Source organism: Chaetura pelagica, unplaced genomic scaffold (assembly GCF_000747805.2).
Source record: "Chaetura pelagica isolate M959 unplaced genomic scaffold, ChaPel_1.0 scaffold109, whole genome shotgun sequence".
Classification (NCBI taxonomy): Eukaryota; Metazoa; Chordata; class Aves; order Apodiformes; family Apodidae; genus Chaetura; species Chaetura pelagica.
The window spans coordinates 12,246,676-12,267,948 of NW_009970725.1; the positions used below are offsets into that span (position 1 = coordinate 12,246,676).

At 40.2% G+C, this 21,273-nt stretch overlaps 1 protein-coding gene across 1 annotated transcript in view; it reads left to right on the forward strand.

Annotated features, from left to right (window-relative positions):
• The window catches only part of ARHGAP28 (Rho GTPase activating protein 28), a 73,693-nt gene that overhangs the window by 38,800 nt on the left and 13,620 nt on the right, over positions 1-21,273 (forward strand). Inside the window, exons 2-7 of the mRNA XM_010006862.1 lie at positions 3,597-3,799; positions 8,110-8,327; positions 13,896-13,983; positions 15,808-15,965; positions 20,202-20,367; positions 20,482-20,573. Coding sequence (XP_010005164.1) covers positions 3,597-3,799; positions 8,110-8,327; positions 13,896-13,983; positions 15,808-15,965; positions 20,202-20,367; positions 20,482-20,573 — 925 coding nt within the window. The remainder of the gene's footprint in view (positions 1-3,596; positions 3,800-8,109; positions 8,328-13,895; positions 13,984-15,807; positions 15,966-20,201; positions 20,368-20,481; positions 20,574-21,273) is intronic.

Here is a 21,273-nt window from a genome sequence, read left to right on the forward strand (position 1 = left end):
CCAAGGATCAGTCTGGTGTGGTGCGTGAGGAGCACAGGGGTCATGGTCGAGATTCACACTGGGAGGGCAAGAAATGTTTAAATACCCTGACCTTGACTAAATGACGGCAGCCAGCGGTGCTGTCAGGGAAAAAGCCCTCTTCTCATCCCAGCACGTGTTTAATTCCAGACTATAGAGAGCATTTCTTCGTTTTGCTGGTGTGGGTGCTCTGGGCTGGGCTGTGTAGCAGATGTAGGCATTTATTTTTCATGGAGGTTTATGCTAAGGAGGGACAGGAATATAAAAGCAGTGGGCAGCAGAGTGGGGGGCTGAGGCAGAGCCCTGGGGCTAAAGAGGAGGCCGGGAGGGACAGGCTGTGGCCCAGCGGTGGGCACCTGCTGCACCCCTGAGACCAGGCCTGGGCATTTCTCTCTGCTTGTACAGCTCCCGGTGAAAAGGGGCCCCAAGTGCCAGGAAGTTTTGCCTTTTCCCTTATTTATGTTCACTATCACCTTTTAAACAAAAGAGCGCAGCTTTTCACAGCAGAAAGCAATTAGCTGGCAGGAGCTGTTTCCCCCATCCCCACCAGATCCCAGCTGAAGAGACGGGGGGTGGTTCTGGCTGCTTCTCAGGGGTTTGCTTCTGGCATTTAAAAACCCTGCTCCAGGGCGGGTAGTTCAGTATTAACTTACGATATTTAAGTCCTATGAGACTTGCTTGTTGTTGTTTTTTTAATTTGATGCTGATGCAGGGAAGAGAGATAGCTCAGTCTATTAACCAGGCCCGGGCATTTCTCTCTGCTTGTACAGCTCCCGGTGAAAAGGGGCCCCAAGTGCCAGGAAGTTTTGCCTTTTCCCTTATTTATGTTCACTATCACCTTTTAAACAAAAGAGCGCAGCTTTTCACAGCAGAAAGCAATTAGCTGGCAGGAGCTGTTTCCCCCATCCCCACCAGATCCCAGCTGAAGAGACGGGGGTGGTTCTGGCTGCTTCTCAGGGGTTTGCTTCTGGCATTTAAAAACCCTGCTCCAGGGCGGGTAGTTCAGTATTAACTTACGATATTTAAGTCCTATGAGACTTGCTTGTTGTTGTTTTTTTAATTTGATGCTGATGCAGGGAAGAGAGATAGCTCAGTCTATTAAAAAAAAATAATAAAAAAAAATTTAAAAAAAGGCTGCAACTTCTAGAATCATAATTCCTGTAATTAAGATTTATCAGGTACCTCAGTCGTTTGAGGCTTTGAGAACAAAAGCTGACTGAAAAGCTTGTGTCTCCCCAGAGGGAGAGCTATGTGGAAAGCACTCAAATAGCTTTAACCATACTTGAGTCACAAATTCTTCTCAGATTTGGTGACTGTGGCTTGTTCTAATTAAAACAGCAGCAGTTTCAGTGCTATGTTTAAAAGCAAACAGTCTCTTTATGAGGAAAACAGTGACAGAAACACTGAAGATAGCACTTTTCTTCCTGGAGAACCTGTCTCTCCACTGTGCCATAGTGCATTTACTTATGCCAAAATGCTGTCATCTCTTTGAAATCTCTGCTTCCCAGCAGCTGACCAAGAGCACATGGGCATGTTTGGCAGCTAAATCATCCATATTACACCTCCCTGTGTTCAAAAAGAGGCAAAGGCCTGAGCTTTGCCTCTTTTTAAGTACTGATAATGTCCACAGCTGGATTTGTTGTGCTCCGTAGTTTCCTCCACAATTCCCCAAACTGGAGCTTAGAACTCACCCAGAAGGAGTTGCCTGAGACCACCCAGACAAAGATGAGGTGGCTACAGAAGCCGCAGGGAAGCAGCCAGCGCTCTGCCAATGAGGCAAGATGCAGCAGAGGCAAGAGTGCAAAGGGAGAAAAGCATGTCCAGTCAGCTTTACTGAATAGTATATTGTTTGTATATCCATTGCAAAAACTGTGAGAAGGAGGGAAATACTGAAGAATCATAGAATCATAGAATCCTAGGGGTTGGAAGGGACCTCGAAAGAGCAGAGTCACCTAGAGCACATCACACAGGATGTGTGCATCCAGGTGAGTTTTGAATGTCTCCAGTGAAGGAGACTCCACAACCTCCCTGGGCAGTCTGTTCCAGTGCTCTGTCACTCTCACAGTAAAAAATTTTTTTTGGATTTTCACCTTGAACCTCCTGTGCTCCCATTTGCACCCATTACCCCTTGTCCTGTCACTGGTCATCACTGAGAAAAGCCTAACTCCATCTTCCTGAAACTCACCTCTTACATATTTGTAAACATTGATGAGGTCACCCCTCAGTCTCCTTTTCTCCAAGCTAAAGAGACCCAGCTCCCTTAGCCTTTCCTCATAAGGGAGATGTTCCACTCCCTTCATCATCTTCGTAGCTCTGCGCTGGACTCTTTCGAGCAGTTCCCTGTCCTTCTTGAACTGAGGGGCCCAGAACTGGACACAATACTCCAGATGTGGCCTCACCAGGAAGTATACTTTTTTTTTTTTAGTGGAGTAAAAGTGATGCTTGTGGTTTTAAACAAAGGTCTGTTGGCAGGACGATACCAGAAAGAAAAGGAAGAGAAGGGGAAACTGCATTTGTATTAATTCAGATAAGTGAAGGCCAGAAGACTTTATGGCAGAATTTTCCATGAATCCTGTAATCTAGCTCTTTGCCTTAATTACACTACCTCCTGATTCCTTTGTACAAATATTCTTGTGCTTATTATTACTGTTTACTGCACTACTGTAATTACACTTACAAAAGCAGTCTACAGTATTGCAGCCATAATAATATGAAAGAGGAAAGTCAGACAAGACTTTCATGGTGGGTATTTTATAAGATTTTGAATGAACTTGTATAACTGTCTTCAGCTGCAAGAATTTATGGTGGGAACAGGCAAGAACAAAGGAGTAAAGCACAAACTTCATTTTGGTTCAATCTCTGTATTGAATCATACCTTGAAATTTGATTTTTAATGAATCATGAATTTTTTTGAGTATGTAACCAAAACCTTCTGTTTGGCCTAAAGCATATAATTTCATTTCAAAATAATTTTGGTAAAGATTTAATTTCTTTCTATTTAATTAAAAAAAATGTTTCTAAAAGAGTTTACCAAGAATTACACGGAATTAAAATATTTTAAGTTTTAAATTTTTTTCTTTATAATTTTTGTTCTTTTCCAGTCAGTGGAGCCAAGATGAGTTTGTAAAATATTTCAGAGTTCCCAAGTCTGATTTTTTTCTCCGAAGAAGTTTGCACTGAAGAATTTCAGCGAGTAAGCAGACAAAAAGGGATAGAAAGAGAAACTGAGGCACAAAGAAGTTAAAATACTTTTCCAGTGTCTAATGAGATAGGTAGCACTGTTAGAAATAGAAATTGCATCCTCCTCTAGGGTGTAAAACACTAAAGGACATTAAAGAGATAAATTATTAGATGCAAAATAAATTTCCAGCCGTAACTGTTATGAGTAACAGAGATCAAGGAGACCACCAGAAATATGTATTTTGCCTCCAATATCTTGTTCCTTGCCTCTCTGATACAGTCATAGGTCATGTGACTGGTACAGTCAGCAGGTACCATCTTAGTTGTGTGCTTTGCCTGCATGTCACAAATTAGCATGGTAAAAAGATATTTCTATTTTTATTACTGTCTCATTTCAGAAAGTCTCTCTCTTGCTGTCGAAGACTTAACAGGATGCTTTCCAGTGAGTCCACACCTCATCCTGCATTCAGTCGCTCCAACTCACAGGCCTCCATGGACAGCACCTCCATGGAGGACTTCTGGTGTGAAGTAGAGAGCATCAAGGAGAGCACTGAAGATGGATCTGAAGAAGCAACGCTCTTGGAATTTAAACCTGCTGACGGTGAGCACACAAAAACCACATCTTCCTCATAACTTGGCTTTGCCTCATCTGTTTAGTGATGTCCTGATTTCCCTCCTTGTGTCATCCAGTATGAGCTAAAGTACTAAGATGGCTTTATGCTCTATGATCCGCTCCACTTCTGAATATTGCAGTCAATGTTTGAGATGTCACTGGAAAGAAAACATAATTCAGTCTGGTTTATGCACGAGGGCTTGTAATTGGCTTCTGAAGTAAGTATTTTTGCGTTGACTTGATTTCTGCTCCAGGAAGACAGATATGGACAGATATTCAGAAAAGAGAAGGGACTAAATGAAAACTATATCCCCAGCATTAAATAAACTAAACTAAAACATATAAAAGGACCAAAAAGTTAATTTAGCATGCTGGAATTTTCAATTTTCTGGCTTTCAGTAGGATATAATGCAAAAATCATGAAAGTCTTGACGCAATTTTTAGTTAGTTATTGTTCAGTGCTATCAGAAATTTGATAATTGCCTGTATATCTGAGATTTCAAATTTAGATATAATTCAAGGAGAGATCAGAGATGAATCTGAATATGTAGATGTCTATATCATCCAGACTCCCCACTTGTCAAAACTCATTCATCACTTATACTAATTATGCTAATGGTGTTGCTACCTCATTCTGTTACCTTAAAGTTTACCTCTCTCATTTTTCATAATGTATCTGGAAGCATATGTAGTAGTCTACACAAGCTTGTTGCAATGTAGCTTTGTGTTAGAGGATTTGATAACATCTAGAACAGCTGTTCTTATTTTTCTCCAGTTATGACCCCACTTACAAATGCATTATATTGTGCAACACAAAATACCAGGTGTTACTATAGGCTGAACCCAAACTTCTTTTGAGATCATGACCCAGTGATAACTGCTGCAACCCTTTCGTGAATTATGGCCACTAGTTCAGTAACTGCTGATCTAGGGACAGATTTTGAAACAGTGGTGTGTTCTTTCCATACAATTATTAACATGAGTGACGATGTATTTTTCTTACCTTGACGTGCAACAGGATGTCATTAATTCTGCTACTAGGAAAATGGGTGAAAAGGGTGCTACTTTATTAAACGATCCAATATACAACCAGTCTTGTTTCCCACACAGTGGTATATAGCTCCAACCATCTACCATTTCCACAGTGATCACCTCCCTCTCAGTAGTTCCAGGTAGAGCTCTCCTGGAAGCAGAAGACTTACGTTCATAAGAAGTCTTAGTCTGCTATGAGATTTATAGTCTGGCAGCTTAATCCAAACAGCACTTCTTTGTGCTGGCATGTGTCATCAAATAAAAATAGGTCAAGGTGTAACATCAGAACTTTATGGGAAGGCAGAAAAGCAATCTGCCTCAATCAGTTCAACCTTATTGGGAAAATTGTGGTCTTATCATGCCCTCTAGCTTGGAGACCCCAGACGGAGATTGTGAACCTCTCAGTGTCTCCTTCATGCAACTGTTAGCATGAGTGAGTTTCCAAGCTAGGTAATTTTAGTATGACAAGTCGATACAGGAGTGCATTTTCCATGTTGTCAGAAACTTTTCCATCAGTTTTCATCACTGTTGAGCTAAACCTTCACAACAGTGCAAACTCTACTGCAGTAGTCTGTTACCTTTTATCTGATTACAACTCATTACATTGCATTGATTTTTTGCCCTCTGTCCTGAATTAAAAATGAAGATGCAAGATAAAATGCAGCACATCTTCACACGTAATTTACCTTCACACTGCTTTAAACACACATATATATGGCATACACACACCAGGCAGTGTTTGTCCTAGTTATTAAATTCAGGAATGTATTCAGTTTGGGATTATTAATTTTGGAAATAACAGTGAGTTCTGTTATCTCCTAATACAATAATACTCCTTGCTGAGGATCAAAACACTGAAAATCAATATGGAATTCCTTGGGGCAAAATAAAACCAAATGTTTATCACTTTTTTGAGATGTCTTTGAGAGGAGGAGATGCAAAATCCTTAAGAAGGATTCTTAAGGAATTCTTATTCACCCTGGCAAAAGGTGATAGCAGCCAGGCACCCCTGATACTGTTGAAACCACAGTGCTGGTTTTTGCCACACCACATGTGCAAGCAGAAAAGATCAGCATTCTTAGTCTGTTGACATTAGGAACAGAAGATCAAGGGATAAAAATATAGGGGAATAGAGAAAGTCATGGATTATTTAAGATGGCAGTGACATGCAGAACTGTTTTAACACTTGGTGTTACAAGGCTACGATGCTGTGAGTTTCTGAAATTCAAAAGGCATCTCTATGAGCAAAAGAGAATTACCAACCACAGGGAACCCTCTTGATTATCTGTTTGTCTTCTGCTGCAGCAGAATGAAACACAGCATCAAGAACCTGCAGTATAAGTAGCTAACACTATAAAAGAAAAGTGTAAAACAATATGTTTTTCTTTTAGCCCTTATTTAAACCTATGTGTCTTTTTTTTTTTTTTTAATGCAGAAATTCGACAGTAGTTTTACTTCTCTGGTTGTTGTCATTATTTCTTCATCTATTGTTTGTTAGTTATTGGAACAGGAAAAGGGCAAAAGCCAGAGAGAAGAAGACACATGGTAGCTGGTAAAAAACGCACAACTTCATTTCTGCTTTACTATTTTTCATAGCATCATGAAAGCCAAGTCTGCTTAAACATTAAGTTCTTGGAAAGAATATTTTAAGACAAAAGCTGAAATTAATAAATTAAGAAACTGAAACATGAATGGATGTGGTTAGAACAGTAACACTTGAAAATGAAAAGAGACCTTGTTAGAAAGAAGAGTGAAGATGGCAAAAGAACTATTGATTCAAGGTCGGAAAGAACAGCCTGCCATTCTACCTGTGAGTACAGAAGGGATCAGAGTGAAGACAAGCTTTTACATGGGATAGAGGTCTGGTCACACCCCATCGAACACAGAACAGGGGTTTTAGAAGCAAAGATTTTTTTTCTAGAGCTTTGTAAAGAGACCAAGCAGTTCACAATAAAGTCAGGGAAGGCATATCTGTAGGATCCTTTCACTTGTCCCTACAGTCCAGCTCGGTTAATTTTTTTACTGTGTGTAAATCTAACTGCCGAAGGGCAGCAAACTGGTATCTATCAATCTGCCTGCATTCTGGTGTCAAGAAGAGGCAATAAAGGGAGAATGGAAATACCAACCTGCCATTATGACCAGTGCTGGAACAAGAACAGTAAGTGTATTGACTAGTTATTCTATAGAGCATGCTGCAAATGAAAGCATTTCCTGTTTGACATGTTTATTTGTAATACCTCTTCTTCAGTCAAAGCTGGAATGCAATTATTGTCTTGTCTCGAACAGCATATTGCTGAGCTGGGATTGTTCACAGACAGAATTAAAATGAATACCCTCAAAACCTTCTATGCAAAGAGAGATTTTAAAAGACTCTGACACTTTAAAAAGCAGACTAATAAAAAGGCAATGACAGCAAAATTTAAAATTACTTAATTACTTAAGGACGGTAGATTGGAAGCTTCTCCCTGTCCTACAGTGACCAGGGATATTAATTTAATGTACCAGGCAGCAATCTGAAATCTAAGGAAAGAAAATACTTCTTCACATGGTACATAATCCTACTACAGAGCCAGCTGCCATGTTGAAGCATATGATAAATAAGTTTTTAACAGGATTCAGAAAGGTATTAGTTACTAATCAGGATATCAAGAAATGCCAATGTATAGAGTGCTAGCCGATCTTTAATTACTAGAAATCAGGATGACTCCTAGCATGCAAGGATAGCTATTTCTGCATCTTCTAGCCCTACCTGACCTCGATACCCTCCCCTACCTGAAAATTGTTCTTAAGTGAGTGGTTCTAGCTCTTAACCACCTTGTCTGAAAGGACTATTGGCTTAGGTGGACATCACGCTTCTCTCAGTGTGGCATCTTCATTAGGTGCCTGATTACCAGCTAACTTTCTGGCCTTTCAGATGGTATAAATGGTAACCAAGGGGATTTATGCTCTTGAATGAGGAGCTAGTTTTATTAACCTTGCTGTGACAGGCTAGTCAGTCTACTGCCTTCTTCACGTGAATGTGTTGATGCACAGGTTAAAAATACCTCTTCTGTTCTTCTAAGACTCCTCTGTGCAGGGACTGCCAAACTGAATGTTGACAATATGTTGACAAAACTAAGTTAACTTACACTTTTGGCCTAAGAAAGATTGGAATTGGAGTCTTCTCGAGGTTAAGGCTAAGGCAGTGGTACATCATGCCACCTCCCTTCCTTTAGCCCCCTCTCCTTCCCATACCAGGCCTGGTAACACATTCTCTTCCTCTGCAGAAGGGGAGCTGGAAGCAGAATGGCTGCAAGACGTAGGTTTGTCTACGTTGATCTCGGGAGCTGAAGAGGAGGATGGCCAAGCCCTGCTGTCCACTCTGACCCGAACTCAAGCGGCCGCCGTACAGAAGAGGTACAACACTTATACACAGACCCTGAGGAAGAAGAACAAGCACACAGTGCGGGATGTGAGAGACATCTTTGGTACCAGTGAGTCTTCTGTAAGTAGCCAATGCATCCTAGAAAATGCTTTTGAGCTTAGTTTTTATAAATTTCGCAAGTAGCTCATCAAACTTTCTTTGAGATGGGAATCCTTTTCTGCTAATCATGTACAACCAGCCCGTACCAGTTCCTGACACTAAGTCCAGACTTTTAATGCTGCATATACTACATTTTGAGAGGAAAGGAAGAAACCAAATAAAATGATGGTATGCACTTTTGCAACTAACTTGTAATATAATGTTGTATCTGTTGCCAGCCTTCCTCCTGCAATCTCCTATCAAGACTAACATTTACTCCCTTATTTTTTGGAAATTGGTGAGTTTCTCTTGGCAGCTATTCAAACTTTTGCTGGCTTCTGGGGACATTTGCTATTTACTCAGCAGTCTCAGCAGTGAAGTCACATTTCTGTAATGAAGCAACTGGGGTTCAAATATGCATAAGCAATTTAGCACCTGCCAGCATGATTGCAACTAGTACACGGGCAGTTACATTTCACTTACATAGCAAATGAAAATCTATTAACTGTTGATTTGCTTCATGACTTCAGAAATTAGCATTGTCTCCAGTGGTTTTGTCCACTTTTCCCTGCAGATAGCTCTAAACATACCAGTTCCAATCCCTACATGTTTTGATTTTGGTGAATGCAGTCAACTATGTGAATTTAGTCCAATGCTCAAAGTAGTGTGCATGACTTTATATATGTCACTTATGCTATCTTAAATGGGAGTCACCAATAAGCTCACAAACTCACCTTTCAAATTAATATCAAAGTTCTTGCCATTATTAATCTCCAAAACACTTTTTTTCATTATAAAAATTTTTTGTCCTTTTCTATCTGTCCTACCTTCTCCACAGGGAGAGGCATCCTGGATGAATGTAAAACAAAAAAAAAATGGGAAAATATTTGTAGCAGCATAGTTATATTACAATTACAAAGACATGATGGTTAAAGAGCTCATTTATTTGTCTCCAGTTTAAGTATCTGGGCTTTTTTGAATCTTTTGCGTATAACCCACAAATATATCTAAAAGCATCCAGCAGTTTCCATTGGGTAGACTTTTCCTGCATGAGAAATCATCAGGCATGTTTGCATGAACATTAAAAAACTGATGGTACTTCTTATCAGATTAGCACACTGCTCCCATCTGAAGTATTAGTAAACCTTAATGTATTTAACTTTTTAAAAAATATAAGAAAGCTTAATTTTCCTAATAAATTTCAATCAGATAAATAAGTATTGTATTGTACTTATTCTCTCATATGGGCACATTATTAATCTGGTTTTGACCTGCTTATTTTTCACCTCTGTTTCTCACTTCCTAAAAGAATCAGGAGCTTCAGGAGCTTCAGTACCTTTGCCCTTCAAATCACTGTTTTACCTCCTCTGAAATTCAGCTCACTAACTAGTTTGACATTGTGAAAGTCTGAAAGATAAGACTAAAAAAAGTAATTACAACTTCTAATTTTTCTTCCCACAAAAATATGCGGGGTGCTTACCTTAATGCCAAACACAGATACACAAATACAGCTGCAGAGCACACCTCAACTCCCTCCAATGGACTGAGAAACAGATTATATTTCTAAAAGTCTACAAGGTTCCAAACACCCTTTGGGCATTTCCATTGACCATTGCTCCTATCTCTGCTGCTCATTATGGGATTTAGAAACTTTGGCCTAATTATATGCTTCCCAGGGACAGATGCAACATAGGGAAAGTGTTGTGCCCCAAGATGAGAGTTTCCTGATCAGTCCCTCTGTATCAGCCGAAGCAACCCCATATGCTCTGTTGCCTCTTTGGTCATGGCACTACAGCTGCTGTTGGATCTTGGTAATGAAGCAGGTTGTGAAAATTATTTGCACTTTAAAAAAACACCATGAAAAAAAGAAGAGCAACAGGGGACAGGGAGGGGAGCACAGCTGCTGAAGACAGGCTGGCAAGAAGACTGCTTGAAATGACGTGCAGTTTTACTTTCCTGTTCTGCTTTTTAGTTGGGAAGAGAAGTAAACATTTTGCGAATAACAAAACAACTCTAATCGCTTCATAAAACTCTACAATCCTCCCCATTAGGAGGATCGATTTACACCCTCTTCCCAACAACTTAAGCATTGCTGGTGCCTAGAGGGATGGGTCACAGGATGGATTAGTGTCTTCTGAGACTAATGAGAGAGAAAAGGTGATTAGCTCACTGAGGTCACCTGAGATGAGATTTAGGGAACTACTGAAAAGGCATAAACAGTTGTCAATGAGGAAGAAGGAGAGGAGAGAGATTTGCCCTAATTTCTTCTGAAAAAAACCTGCCTGGTAGATGTTTTGCTATTACTGCTTGGTGGCCACCTCTGTATAAGTCAACACAGAGCAAAAGGTGCTTTTCCATTATCCCACATTGAGATCCATCCCCTCAGGGTAGGATTGTTCCCTCAACAGCCCAAGTGGACTGAAATTAAAGGAAATGAAGCCATATTTCATTATTGTTTTATTTGGTGATATGCTTTTTTGTTTGTGTTTTGATTTGGTTTCTTTGTTTTTTGTTTTTTTTTCTGTTGCCCACAATGGAAAGGTGCCATGATCCCTGGAGGCAAAATGCAGCACCTGCTGTACCTTGTACCTCGCCCTTCTAAGAGTGATGCCTCGGTGGAACAAGCCTGCCTTAGCACAGGTCTATATGCAGCAGGCTCCACTGACAGCATCACTAGGTGGATTTAAATTGAATGTTTTATTAAACAGAGTGACCTGGTTTTCCTTACTGCTGGTACCCCACCACTTCCATCAGAAGCTATTGGCTCTGCTACTGCTCAAAGCCTAGAAAAATTAACAGCAGCATACAAATGGGAGGAGAATATTGATTTTTATTATTGGAGGGAGGAAATGAAGCATTGTCCTCGTCAACAGCCCAACCCTGTAGCTTGTGATGAGCTAACACACCTCAAGAGATTTAGAAGCATTTTACTTGAGTGATGCATGAGAAAATCATGTCCTAATTGAAGACAAATCATTAACTAATCCAGATCTATTTGCATGAAAAGGCATTTGTGATGACAATGCTTGGAAAACAGTAATATATCCAAAGCATGGGCAACTTGTATCCTGACCAGAGCTATAAGGCTGTCCTCCTTTGCATTTATTTCCCTTAGCTACAGGGCTGACGATAGAATTTGGTCACTTCGGTGCTCCAATGATTTGTTTTTACATCTTCTACAATTAGGACAGCTACTAAAGAACTATCTACCTCATCTCCATTTTCTCCTTGCACTTCTGGTTTCTTCTTCCCATTGGAAATTCCTGTATATATCATGCCACTAAACACAGGGTTCATTTTTAGTACTGTATAATGAGAACTGTCTAATGAATCACTTTCAGTCAGAAATCAGGATATGTGCAGTCTTGCCTTCTCTGGAGCCTCAGGCAAATGAATAAAGCTGTCCCAATTTAGTTAAGGACAAAATTTGACTCTTGGCCTTTCACATTCATGAAGACATGAGTTTCCAGCATTTTTTCATTTTCTCTTTAACTGAAGAAGCAATATGTATCTTTAAAGCCAGTGCGTTAAGGTTTTATTCCCAGTCTTCTCTTCCTTTTGATCATATTAGCCTAAGATTTTTAAAAAAACCACAAAAAAACCCCACCAAAACAAAACAAAAGGAAAAAAACACGCCAAAAAAAAGTGGTAGAGATGTTGGTCCTGTTTAGAAGAGATTTTCACAAAAGAGACATAGATTAGCCTGCTTTATGTGTTCTTCCTGTGGAGGCTGGGAAGTGAAAGGGAGAGTAGGGCATTTTTTAGCTTCCCCTGATATTGTGCAGTTGTCACAAGCCTGCAGGCTGTTGCAAACACTGCTGGGCATGAGGCCGAGTCCTGCTGTCACCATCTCCCATCCACCAGCTCCACTGTGTTTAGCCCGACCTGGTTGCTGCTGTTGCTTCACTATTGATTTCACCTGTGTAACAAGGCTGGAAGGAATTTTTAGCTTAATAAACTTGATTTCCTGGGAATCTATTCTGAATACCACTCTCAAGGTCAGACATATTGAGAAGTGACAGTAGATGACCTAGTTGCTAAAGTTTACCATTAATTTGTCCATCTGGATCTTAGGCAGCAGAACAGCTACTTATGTGTTTGATTTTCCCAAATTACTGAGGGAAGTTTAACCATCCCCTCCACTTCCATACTCCCACCTGAAATTTATCTCACTTTTTAATGTCCTAAGGTCTTTTGTGTAACTATTATGGGATTTTTTAATAAAAGCATCTTACAGTTCTTTTTTTTTTAAATCAGTGGTCCTTACAGTCTTCTGGCAAAGGAAGTCCATGTGACTCAGATCCTGTTTGCTATCAAGTTAGTTGGCCACTGAATGTACTCTCTCAGGAGAGATTTTATTCATATTAAATTTGACGTTGTAACCCAAAAAGCTCAGAGGATAAAACTGAATAAAACAACTGCAACAATATTTCAGGCTTCCAATTGGAAGAGCTGTCTGTCTTTTAAATATCTGACATTTTTTTAGCAGCCTGAATGCTGCTCCTGTGCATTGTCTACAAATGGGGAAGACATTTCTGCCCTGAGGCGTTGCTGCTTGTTGATAAACAGCCGATTTAGCAATTTAAAGAGCGGCTGTCGGAGGCTTATCGGGGCCCTCAGCAGCAGGTTTAAGAAATGAGGGGCTTCACCGGCTCCCACCAGGATGAAAAGGACAGCAGAAAAAATACAAGGCTTGTCTGGGGTGTTGTAGTTATTCTCACTGAGTACCCTTTAGAATATTTTAAAAATTTGTCTTTTTTTTTAACTTAAGAACATGCAGATGAGCTGCTGCTGCCCTGTGAACACACAACACTCAGATTTGTCTTTTGACTGTCCCCAGACTGCTGAGAACAAAGATAAAACTCAGCTGCCAAGAGGTGACAGTGCTCGAAAGTCTCCTCCTGGGCTTCCGAGCCCCATCTCTGCTGCACCACACACACTGCCCTAATTGTCACACAGTGCAGAATGATTTCTGGAGTGGAAAGAAATTATTTTTACTATAGAAACTGTCTTTTTCCCTAAAATTGTTTTTACAGTTCTCTGGTAAAATGTTAGTATATAACCTATGGGAAGACACCCATCCATTAGTAATTTGCTTGTCCCCAAATCCCAAAAGGTGGTGAACAGCCTGGTTTCTGACAGGTGCTTGGGAGCAGCGGGTGTTTGACATATGTCCAAGAGTCCTCAAAAATATTTGAGCCAAAATTATTAAAATCAATATGAATTACAATTTGACAAGGACCTTTTGCTTAGTACAATTACCTACAGCAATTTACTTAGCTAATTTCAGTCATTATACAGGACAGGAATCATTAGCTACAGTGAGCTGTAATATTACTGACCTCAACATGATCCAATTCTGTGCAGCCTCAGGAAGATTAATTCTCAGGCTCCGTTATGGAAAATATACTCTGGTGAATCACAACAGGTTGTTTAAACTTGGCAAAAGAGTGTAAGCTGAGAATGATACACTGCTTCTTGAACTGTAGCAGTTTCTGTCCATAGACTTTTACCTTCACTGCAGTCTGATCATTTTTTCTTGCCTATCAGACCACATTTGAGACAGTTCCAGTGTCACCAGTTCCTTCTAATGGTATCCAGCTTCCTGGGCAGAAGCCAGTTTGGAAATCAGTTAGCTGTGAGTATGCCAACATGTAACCAGTGTTCACTTCCTCCTAGAAAAATGACAGACAGAAAGATCCTTTTGTACTTCAGAGGTTAGTCCCTGCTACTAGGGTTAGTCCCCTACTAAAAAGTACTAATCGTTGCAAGGTTAGGAGTGTAAAATAGTGGTTTGTTTTTAACAGTACAGTGCAGAAATTGTCAAAAATACATCAGCAATGTATTTTCTTGTTGCAAATCTTGACAAGAAAGATGCAGACCTATTTCACATTTCTTCTCCAGTACTGCATAAACTGTAGTATTAGAAATGTATTGTTTTTCTGTCCCTGCCCTATTATTCTGATCTGCTAATGATGTTATCTCTTAAACACTTTGCCCTGACAGTGACTGGCAGGGCTAATGAAAATTATAGCTCTGCTGTGCTAAGGGTCTAGATAGCTGTCAGCAGCCTTCCACAGGAATGTTCATCTTTTATTTTGAAAGCTCTTCCCATCATCATTGTTCAGGGCTTAACTAAAGGGATATTAATACTCAAGTTTCTAAACCAGTCCCTTGATGTTTACATCTGTATATAGTGATGCAGACATGTTCCTTGGTTGCAAAAGCTGCTCTGCTGATACCTCTGCTTTGCAAGCAATAGTACTAGAACAGATGGTGAACCAAATGGCCAGGGCTACCATGAACAGTCTGTGATCCCAGATCGAAGGATGGAAAGAGAGATGGAAAACATCTTAAGTGGTTGGCCAATAGGTAACATCTAAGGCCACAGTTTAGAAGCCAGAAGGCATTTATTAACATGATTAGCTTTTTCATACCTTACTAGCAAAACAAAGTGTGTTGCCAAAAATGTTGGAGCCCCTCTATCTGTAAATGCAAATATTCAAATATCATGGGGCATGTACATGTTTATAAAATATGTAACGCTTTTTAATTCACTGATTTCTATGGCTCTTGAATGCACTTGGGTTGTGCTAGTAAATGCTTCTCTGCAGTCCTGGGAGCTGAAATTTTACTTTACTTCCAGTGAAAATTATTATTCTGTTCCAATTGCCTACATCTAGGAGCTGGACCTTAAGGGAAAACATAAAACTGTCCTGAGATGCAAAAGATCAGTCATGAAAGTTGGCAACACTGGAACTAATGCATGTTATCACACTTTGGACTTCATGAGAATAGGATATTTCTGTACTTGATTGTACTGATTTCAAAAATTTTCCTCTGGCATCCACTAATTTCAGAAAGTGACATTTTTAGAGTTGAGCAATAAGTAATTTCACAATATCTAACAGAAATTCCAGTAGATAAAATGTTTTTCAAACTGGAAGATTGTATAGTGAATCCCGTTTTGGTGCTATACACCTAAACTAGCAACTGTGACAAATATATGTCTGTGAGTAAATAAAATATGCACAATGTCTTATAATTGTAAATAAGTCAACAATGACCTAAGGAATTGTGTCAGCAGCATTTTTCTATCAAGAACTTTTATTTTTAATTGTTCATTAGACAAGTGCCAACACAGTTTGCTTGCCTGGATGGAGGCAAAGGATAGAGTATAAAAACTTGATCATTCCTGATAAACAGGAAGTTTCATCTTGACTATCTTTCTCATGAAAAGCAACATGTTAAATGATCCAAAATTAAAATAGGGATTTTCTTTCTAAGGGGTTATTTCCTCTGAACAAAACAGGAACATGCTGTGGTTTACACTGAAATTCCTTTTGAAGCACTTCCTGTATTACTTTCTCAAGATTTTTGTCATCTTGGTTCAATTTTTAATGTCTCTGTACTAACTGCAAGCATACATACAACTTTCATATATGGTTTCCCTTATTTTCAGCTAATAGTTGTCTAGACTGTGGACTAAATAAAGGCAGCTCATCCGTCACAGAAGAGCTCTCCTATGAGGTCTCTTTCTCAGAATCCATTACAGTCCTTCCAAAAAATCAAGAATGGCCAAAAAACCAGAGGTTCAAAAAGGAAGACTCTGCTTTACCTGTAAGTTTGTACTCAATTTATTTCCTCAATTGTTTTCTTTAACCCAGTGATTTCCTGCTTTATATCCCCAGCACATTGGAGTCTGTTAAGATACATTAGCTCTCCTTTGCTATGTGTGATTTATAGTCTGCCCGCTGTGCCTGCTACTGCTTGTGACTGATTCCAAGAGAGGCATCAAAGCTGAACTGAGTATTCAAGTCTGGTTTTCACTTGTACCCATTGCAACTCACATATTCCCTTGTCTACACATTTTTCACCAGTAAAGACCAGTTCCTGGCACTAAAACTAGCAATCATTTTCATTGCTGGCCTGCTTTCCTACTTTTTTCCCCCACAGGTTATCTGCCTTTTTTAAAACAGGGATTTAAAATTGCTTCACAGATGAAGGGGGGAAAGCAAAACTTAGTCCTGCAGCAGTACTGGTTTTCTCCCATCAGTATCCAGTGCAACACTGTACGAGATACAATGTAAATGGTTAAAGGAAAGTTTATCATATTATCCAACTAGACATACAGTGATCAGTCATGCCACTGTCTGCAATTAATTCTCAAAGACAAGGATGTCAGTTTTCTAATTCCATCAGACATCAAAACTTCCATTACTGGAAACTGGAGCATTAGGTTGTGCTTCAGATATCACCTTTTCAGAGAAATGTATGAAATAGCTGGAAATTATTTGGAAGCCTTTCCTGAATGTTAGGATATCCTGAGGTCCTGAACTAATGTAAAATTGTTACTATCCACAGAGACACTGAATTCTCTGAGAATTATCTATTTGTCCATCTCAGGGACCACCAAGAAGAACCTGAGATGTAGAAGTAAGCTTCCCTGTTGTAATGAGGAATAAGACACCAAGTAGATTACAACTGGTGTGAAATCCCTGTGGTTTAGTGTGTCTGGGTTTTCTTGTTATTGGTTTGTTTGGGGTGTTTTTTCCTAGTGGGCATAACTTGGTGTCTTATGGAGAGTAAGGTTATAATGATTTTGGCAAACCAGAGGTTCATCTTTGCTTCTTGCAATAGCAAACCTAGGACCCCAGCCTTCTCTACAACACACACATAATTTTTTCTCTGCAACAACTTGGACAATTTCCAGTTGATAGAGCAGGGAAACTGGTAACAAACAGGGAAGAGAAAAATGCCACGTTGACCTGCGGATGCATAATTGATTAGTATGAGAAAAGGCCAGCATTGTCCTGGAGATTAACCATTCTGCATGCAAGTCATCATTTTGTGTGCTCAGAAGAGTACACAAGAAATATTCCAGGTCGTCACAGACAGTTTATAAATAAAGTCAGTGTTGACATTGGTATTTCTCTTACTTCATCTGCTACCACTCATGGTATTTGTTTTTTCCTGTAGTGGCTCAGACCATAACAGGCCCCAGCAAAAAAATCACCTCTTGTTCAGTTACACAGAGCAACCAGTCACCTACACCTGACTGTATCCCCTTCCTCAAGGTGGTCCTGGTGGACAGGAGGATGACCGTGAACCAGCAATGTGCCCTTGTGGCCAAGAAGGCCAATGGCATCCTGGGGTTCATTGGAAAGGGTGTGGTTAGTAGGTCAAGAGAGGTTCTCCTCCCCCTCTATTCTGCCTTGGTGAGGCTGCATCTGGAATATTGTGTCCAGTTCTGGGCCCCTCAGTTCAAGAAGGACAGGGAACTGCTTGAAAGAGTCCAGTGCAGAGCCACAAAGATGATTAAGGGAGTGAAACATCTCCCTTATGAGGAAAGGCTGAGGGAGCTGGGTCTCTTGAGCTTGGAGGAGACTGAGGGGCAATCTCATCAACGTTTACAAATACATAAAGGGTGAGTGTCAGGACGATGGAACCAAGGTTTTTTCAGTGATGACCATAGATGGGGCAAGGGGCAATGGATGTAAACTGGAACATAGGAGGCTCCATGTGAATATTAGGAAGAACTTTTTTACTGTGAGAGTGACAGAGCCCTGGAACAGGCTGCCCAGAGAAGTTGTGGAATCTCCTTTGCTGGAGACATTCAAAACCCACTTGAACAAGTTCCTGTGTGATGTGCTCTAGGTGACTCTGCTCTGGCGGGGGGTTGGCCTAGATGATCTTTCGAGGTCCCTTCCAGCCCCTAGGATTCTGTGATTCTGTGAAGGTGGGCTAACAGGAACAGGCTGAAGTCTACACCACATCATACTTCCTTGCTAGTGGGTTCTCTGGAGCAGGTCTGATATGTTAAGATAACCAGCTTCATGGATACTGAGCTACACAGTGAGAGACTGTATATTGTAAAATAATATGTCTCTTGCAGCTCCCAGAAGAGCCAGCTCAACATCACTGTCTGCAACGGGTTACATGCATTGTCCTCAGTGTGGGACCATGACCGGTGTGTTAGTTGAAGATGTTTCAGAACTAAGAGTCAGTAAGAATTACAGGCCCATCTTGGTACAATGTATAGTTCCACACAGAAGGAACACATCACACAATTCTCCCTAGCCAAAGTGCTAGCCATCTCATTTCTCGATAGCACAGCCTCCTTTGGTGCTGCATCTTGTGACTCCACTGTTTGTAAGAAAAATCCCTGGAAAATTGCAATACAAGACAAAAGAAAAAAGCCCAGCCCCAAATCTTGTGTTAATACTGCTTTGCATCTTAGTGACCCTAAGAGTTAATCAGCCATCATGGAAAATCATTGTAGCTACCTTTTGTAATTGGTTTTGGAGGGTTGGTCATTTTTTCTTGGCAAACATACTTTTTCTCCTCAGAAAATACATGTATACTGTGTGATATTTTCTTATTTTTAAGATGATTGATTGATCTTTGACTGCTTTTGGACTTTTTGTATCACTGGAATTAAAATACGTAGATACTCTTTAGTGTTTATGTGTCTTCTGAAGACTATGCTCCATGTAGCTTTGTTACATTATTAAGTCCTAGCATAAAAGTAACAGTGGTATTGCTGCCTTCTGGGGAGAGAAGATTCTGGCCTAAAATGCCACTGAGAGCATGTAAATTGATTATTCCATGGCCTGCACTTTCTCCCCCCACTATGGTTAACCCCTACTGAAAGATCATGTGCCATGTGATTCAGGAAGTCCTAACCTATGTGAACTAGATGTCCTTTGTCCTCTCTTACTTTTGAAATCTGGTGTAAATTTAATTCTTTTTTTTTGTTTGCTTTTTTCTTAATCTGTTCAATTGGCTTCATCTAAAGATGTGTTAAACCTATCTAGCCCAAATTTGTTTAAAAAAGAGAGGACTGGGCTGTAATCCTCAGAAGCAAAACATCATTAGGGGCTGGGTTTCCACTCAGGTCCCAAAGGGGAGGAGATGATTTGTAATGCTGTTTATTTATGCCTCTGACTAACAATAACTGTTTTAAATTACAATTAATTAAAAAAATATACAATAGCAAGGATCCACAGTTCTTTGAAAAGCATGGTTTTGACTTCAACTTGGTTATTATGTCTAACAATTAGGTCAAAAACTGATGGGTACTTGTTCTTCATGACATTTGTACAAATGCTTCTGTCATGACACAACATTCCTGGCTCTGATCCATGACACTGCAGTTTCTGAAGTACGTAGACATCTTCACATGCCCCCAAATCACTTAGTATCATTTAGTTCAAGCCTCCTTGAGTAAATTATTTCTTAGCTGCTGGGAGTCCTGTTTCTAAGCCTAAATGCTTCTTGAGTAATAAAAAGTACCAGTATATTGGCAGGCTGGCATCAGGACTAAGTGATTTTGCTTCTGGGCTTTTCCTCAAATCTTTAGTTTGAACTCTCCTGTAAAACCTCATAAATTAATAGTAATGTGCAAAGCAGACGTGGATTCATCACATGCACACACTACTGATATATGACCATATCCATGATGAAATGTGTCAGCTACTTCAAATGCATTCAAAGACACTGGGGGGGAGGCAAAGACACAGCAAAATGTTATAACCTGCTGAAACTGGATGAATGTGTAAGTAGCATATAACTCATGTCTCCCAGCTGGAGTACAGGCACCAAGGCTAATAGCTGTGATCCAGCACTGCTTGCCAGTCAAACTTCAAGGGAATATGATGAGTAACAAGCTCTGTTTTACATTTCAGATGGATGCAAGTTATGTCAATGTACCAGGACAATGCACAGGGTTGTAGTTAAAGCTCTCTGGTGTTGTCCATCTATCCTAATATGACTGCCTATTACGTACAGGCATTGCTTTCAAAACAAAAATGCATGTCCTGTAATTAATAAAGGTGCAATTCATCTCTACTGTAGAAATTCATAATTCGGAAAAGCCGGTTTGGGCTGACGGAAGTTGGAGACCTCTCTCCTGAAGACATGAAGAAGATCCGCTACCTCTCCCTGATTGAGCTGACTGCCTTCTACGACGCCCTGGGGGTGGAGCTGAAGAGGAACCGTGTGGAGAGGGTGCGGGGACGAGGTACTGTGCTGTGGCATCCCCATGGCAGCCACCTGAGTGCTGCCCAGCGTAGCTGTGCAGACGTGTAGGAGGCTGTGTTTTCTCTCTTTCACATTTACTGTTACTGTTTTTAAGAAAATGGTCTGTTTGGAGTCCCTCTCACCGTACTGCTGGAGAATGATCAAAAGAAGGTTCCTGGAATAAAAGTTCCCCTCATCTTCCAAAAAGTGAGTATATCTCAGTTTCCTCAGCCACTAAGATTTGTTTTTCTGTCTCTTGCGCTGACACTCAAAACAGTCATCAGACAAAAGAAGATGCAGGCTTTATAGACTTGAAGGTGTCTACAGGTTCTCTGTATGTTGTGGTTTGAAAACCTTGTGACAAGGAGACAAAGTTTGCTCCTTTTCTGTGTGAGAGAGGTAGAGACCCCTTTCAGTGTTTGTAATTATATGATACAGTATAGGAAACTTTGGGAAACAAACATCTGGATTTCTGTTTCCCTTTCTTATTAAATTAGAAAGCCATGGTCAATGGTGTGTCTATGCAAAAAGGCCAGAGATGAGCTGTCTCAGGAGCTTTAATTTCACAGGAATTCACATCTTAGGTATTGCTTAGCTATTATTTCTGGAATTGAAGTAGCATCTTCTCATTGAGGCTTGTATAAGACAAGATCATTTATAGAAGTCATTAGGCAGCAAAAAGGCAACCAAGGTTGTCTTGAAGACAGGCACACAGAAGTACACACACACTAATATAGTTTTACATGGACTTAAAAGTACAAGTGATTTCCCTGTAAATACTGACAAAAGGGGAAGTGGTGTGGAGTGTCAGGGGAAAGACTGACAGGACTTGAATATTTACATGACTTTGCAGTCAGCTCCATAGCTACCCTGTCAAGATACCATGGGATATTAGAAGCTAGGGCAG